The following is a 4,748-nucleotide window of genomic DNA, read 5'->3' as shown; positions in this document are numbered from 1 at the left end:
CTTATAGTTCAAGCTGGAACATATTGTGTCCTGAGCATGTTAGCTTAAGGTTATATGTTTTTAGAAGAAGCCCTGTTTGTGTGCAGAGCCCTAGAAAAGAGGTTTAATTTTAAAATAATTAAGTAAATGGTAAGTGATTAGCACCAGTGGTGATAACTCTTGAAGATCTTAGTATGATCGCATTCAAATTTTTGTTCTGAGTGGACAATGGGTGAAGTGACTGCCAGCAAATCAGCTGATTTGATCTTGCCTAACAGAGAAAACTATGTGGGTTTAATTGGGCATATTCCATCCCTTAACTGGCATGCGGTGCCTTATTCCTGTCATTGAGAGAAAGGTACTCACCTTGTTCAAATGGAAAAGAAAAACTTGCAGGAGGGAGCATGGTATCAAACCTTGCTGTTCTTTTCCTCCCCTTCTATTCTTAGGGAAGAAAGGAAAGACCCTTTATCTGCCCTGGCAAGAGAATATGGAGGCTCCAAAAGAAATGCCTTGCTGAAGTGGTGCCAGAAGAAAACAGAAGGATATCAGGTAACTGCAGACTGTTTAATGTAGCACACACATAGCTGCAACACATAAGTCTGCCAGTGGCATAAACCAGACTGCTCCACAGTTCACTGCATAGATCGCGATGAAACTGGTATGTGCTGTACTTTCTTGCAGGAACACATGCTACAAGTCCTAACCAAACTAGCATTAATAGTTACTTAGTCACTTTTCTGCATAGTGCAAATGTTTTTCTTAGAGGGGCAGCTCACCTCCCATTGAAGCAAGGCACTTGAAAATAATCAGCCTACAACTTACACATTTGAAACTTGGATACAAAATTAACATTTTAAGGCAAAGGTTTTCCAAATATTCCATCAAGATTAACACAAATGCATTTGTTAGACAAAGTGTTGAAAAGTAAGAAGTTATTAATATGAATTTGTCTGTTTGAATGTCTCAGGATGTTGCCACTTAACCGTAATGTCTATAGGGATGGATTTTTCTTTCTTTTGCAAGATGCATTGTCTTGCGTACACTGTACTTGGCTTTCTACCACATTTTCAAATTTCTTTTCAGTTTGTCTAAATATTATCAGAACCTGAAAGAACTAACAAGATAGCTATTCAAAGTTCTTCTGTGATTACATTATTTTTTCCAAAGAATAGTGGCTTCAGCAATGTGAACCAGGATGTTAATAGTCTAGGCATGATGTATTTGTTTGGTTAACGTGTACTGAAAGTGTTTGGAATTCCCAACACAGACCTCAGTTTAAAACCTTTTCTTTTTCAATGACTTCAAGCTCACAATACAGGAGGAAGCTGAAAGCCACAAAACAGGATGGTTGACCATCCATAGGAAAACTCGTCTTTCAGTACAATGGAGAAGTTGTGCTATAAGCCCCAGGTGCCCCTCCCCCTCTTCCTGTGGCACGTCTGTACCAAAATTGGCTGTTTGAGTGTAAAATGCTTTGTGGAAAAGGTCCTTCCTTTCTCCACTTTCTTTTTTAAAAATGCAGGATGTTAAATCTTTCACTGTAAATTGTGTAAGTCTAAATAGGAAAATATCTGAAGCTCCTTAAATGAATGATGCATCTGGCAGTTTCCTTAACTCATTAGGACAACATTATAGAAAGTATTCAAGAGCTTTCCTTCTCTGGCCATTCTCTTGTTCATGTTGATTAGCTGCTTATGATCAATCTTCATAGACCCTTGTAGCTGCTAATAGAAGGGGGGAGCAGCTGACAGCTAATGTACTTGCTTCCCTGACAGCTATTACGTGACTTTCTGCATGTGCTGCTGCTGCAGGACCCTAACATGTCGTGTCTCTGAGCCTTACAAGCCGTATTTTAAAGGAATAAACTTGCGCTATTAGGCTATATTAAGTTAGGTTTCGCAGAAGAATGCTATTGTTTAGACATCCACATTTATCATTTGCCTTTAAATTAGTTGTATAGCATTATTTGTTTTCAAGATCACACACAAATTCAATTCTGTTCTACGTGAGTGTTGTTGTAATGCTATACACGTATCCTCAATTGTTCTCATTATGAATACAGATTATCCAGCTTTTTGACATCTCAAGTGCATTATTAATTTAAAAAATAATTATTAGGGCTTCTGTTGGATACCAAACCTTCATAAAGTTTTGTATTATTTTGACTTCATATGACGTGAAGAACATTATGTGGTAAATTTGAAGATGAGTAATCGATTGATACAGTAAAACAGTATAAAAACCTCCAAAAGAAGAACATGTCACATTCCTATTATTTTAAATAGTTATGATAGTGCTCATCTTTGAGCAGAAACTTTCCCTCTGCTGGGATTTTTTTTTCTGTACTTCAGGAAAATCAGACTTTGCGTCTGTCCCTTAATCTCAATATTTACAAATTGAGACCTTTGCATAATATATTAAAAACGGAAGGAAACTGGTGGGAGCTGAAAGAAACCTGAAAAAAAGATATGAAGAAAAGGAAAATGTTGAACAGAACTAAAACAAATACACATCTATCAAAAAAGTAGTGTTGTATTTAGGAAAGAAAACCCCTGGCCCTCCTGTTAGAATTAAAAATGTATAGACCCTGCCTGGAACGTTGCTTAGAAGCAAACACAGAAAATACTTCAAGTGGTTCATAAAAAGAGCTCAGAGCCCTGAAGTATTTGTAAAAGGCTGTTCATAAGGCAGGTGATTTCATGCCTATATTGTCCTGTCTCTGATGTCTGTTATTGTTATTGAGTGCTATATCCCTTCCATCCCTGGTTACCCCCATAAAACTACTTGCACATCAGGAACCATCTTTTTGAGGCTGTAATAGATCTAATTACTCTGTGTATGCTAACATGTTTTAGAGAAAATAATTCAACCAATGGTCTCCTGGTTTGACTAATGTAAAAAATGTAAATGCCACGTCAGGAACTTCCAGGCATGACAAAACGGCCACAGATGGACAAGTGTACAGGCTGGGGTATATAGCCTACAAATTGAGGTGGCAGCGGACTTTGAGTTGTTCAAAGGTGCCCAGAAATGTTAAAAATAACTGTCTAGGTTAACCAAAATACGAAACACTTTTCAGTAACATACTCCAGACTTGGTAAGTTGAAGGGAAAAAAAAACACTTTTCAGAATCATCCAATCTAGATTTTAAACTGTCCCAAAAGATTTAAACCCTGATTTATCACATAACAAAAACCTTCTACCACTTCTATCTTTCTGCTTTCATCCCAGCTGTATTGTCTCAAATTATACCATTTCCTATTGCAAAGCCAGAGCCATGGCAGTTTGTTATAATTAGATCACACCATAGTCTTAGTCTGAAAACTCTTCTGCTATATTTCTGATTATGCTTAAAGAATCAAAATCTTGGTCTTGGTCTTCTGATTTTTAACTTTATATTGTTGTACTAAGAAGTTAAATACAAAAGAGGAGAACTTCTGGTTGCTTGGTGGCCCGTTATCCCATTGGCACATCAATGAGAGTGAACATTCAAATCTTGTCAATTCATATTTTTTTTTTTTAGTATATCTTTTTGCCACTTCAACATGGAGAGGTTTTTTTTCAGTCCAGCATCCTTGTGGTCAGTATTATACCTCTTCAGTCTCACTCTTGCACCTTTTATTCAGAAATGACCTTCTTTTTGAAACAGCTGTGATTTCTTTCATTCAATACATATTGGCCAGAGTCTTGCAGATTTGTGAACCGATTGCCTGTACCAAGAGCAAGAATTGAGAAATGTAGTTATTCATTTATATACTACTACAGCTGCTTGCTTCTGGTAGAAGGGGTAGACCCACACAGTGGCTTATTTTGGAATTGTTTTAGCTCTGGAGATCCTGCAATTGTTTGTTCCATTAGGGATAGAAAAAGGTTGCATTTCTGGGTGTGTTTAAACTGTTGAATGTTTAATCAGACAAAAATAGCTAGTTAGTCTTAATCCCTTTTATTTGTATGTAAAGTGCCCATAAAAAAGTTGTGGCCTGCAGATAACATAACACCTGATAAGAACAAAACTCTCTACAATCAGGCCACCCTTTAGCAGCCAGCAGCACACAATCAGGTACTAATTTTCTCAAAGGCTAGATGAATTAGATGAGCCTCACAGTTTTGCCATAAGTGTTAATTTGAACTAAAAGTGATATTTCATGTTAGCGAAATTAAGGTACTTCATACCCTTGAGGTTTGTGAAGATTCTGGGCTGACTGCTTGCCATTACAAAATATATATTTTATCAGATAGAATATAAGGTGGAAGAGAAATAATTCTCAAATTATTTTTGAGAATTCTCTTTGTAAGCATCTCTTAACCCTTTAGGACAAGGTGGTAAAAGTTTGAAAATTTGTGGGTTGTATACCCTCCTTTGCCGGGGTATATGATAAATATTCATTATGATTTGACTAGAAAGGTTTTTGAATATTTATGGACATACTTACATGCTTTGTACTAGACAGTTGCTTCCATGTGGCAAAATGTTCCTCAGTCATTAATAAACACCATAGATAGTGACAGATAAAAACTAAAATATAACCAAATGGTATAAAATGAAATTTTTAAGTAAAAAATGATGGTGGAAAAGTTTTACAATAGTAAAACTCCTCTCCTCTCCTCTTTTTTTTTTTTTTTTGGAATGCATTATGATGTATTTTTATTCACAGTATTCTGCTTCACACATTATGCAGCTTGTTGGAGCCCACTCAACAAGAAAGTAATATATACAGATCGGAAGAGCGTCAACTGAACAGCTCTTATTCACAGAGCCTCTGACC

At 36.5% G+C, this 4,748-nt stretch overlaps 1 protein-coding gene across 2 annotated transcripts in view; it reads left to right on the top strand.

Annotated features, from left to right (window-relative positions):
- Positions 1-4,748, top strand: part of SPECC1L (sperm antigen with calponin homology and coiled-coil domains 1 like) — a 112,648-nt gene that overhangs the window by 77,599 nt on the left and 30,301 nt on the right. For both annotated transcript variants that reach the window (XM_019539155.1, XM_019539156.1), the window contains one exon: positions 429-531. In XM_019539155.1, coding sequence (XP_019394700.1) covers positions 429-531 — 103 coding nt within the window. The remainder of the gene's footprint in view (positions 1-428; positions 532-4,748) is intronic.

The sequence above is a fragment of the Crocodylus porosus genome, unplaced genomic scaffold, assembly GCF_001723895.1.
Source record: "Crocodylus porosus isolate Cpor-Errol unplaced genomic scaffold, CroPor_comp1, whole genome shotgun sequence".
Lineage (NCBI taxonomy): Eukaryota > Metazoa > Chordata > Crocodylia > Crocodylidae > Crocodylus > Crocodylus porosus.
This window is presented reverse-complemented; position numbering and strand designations above follow the sequence as displayed.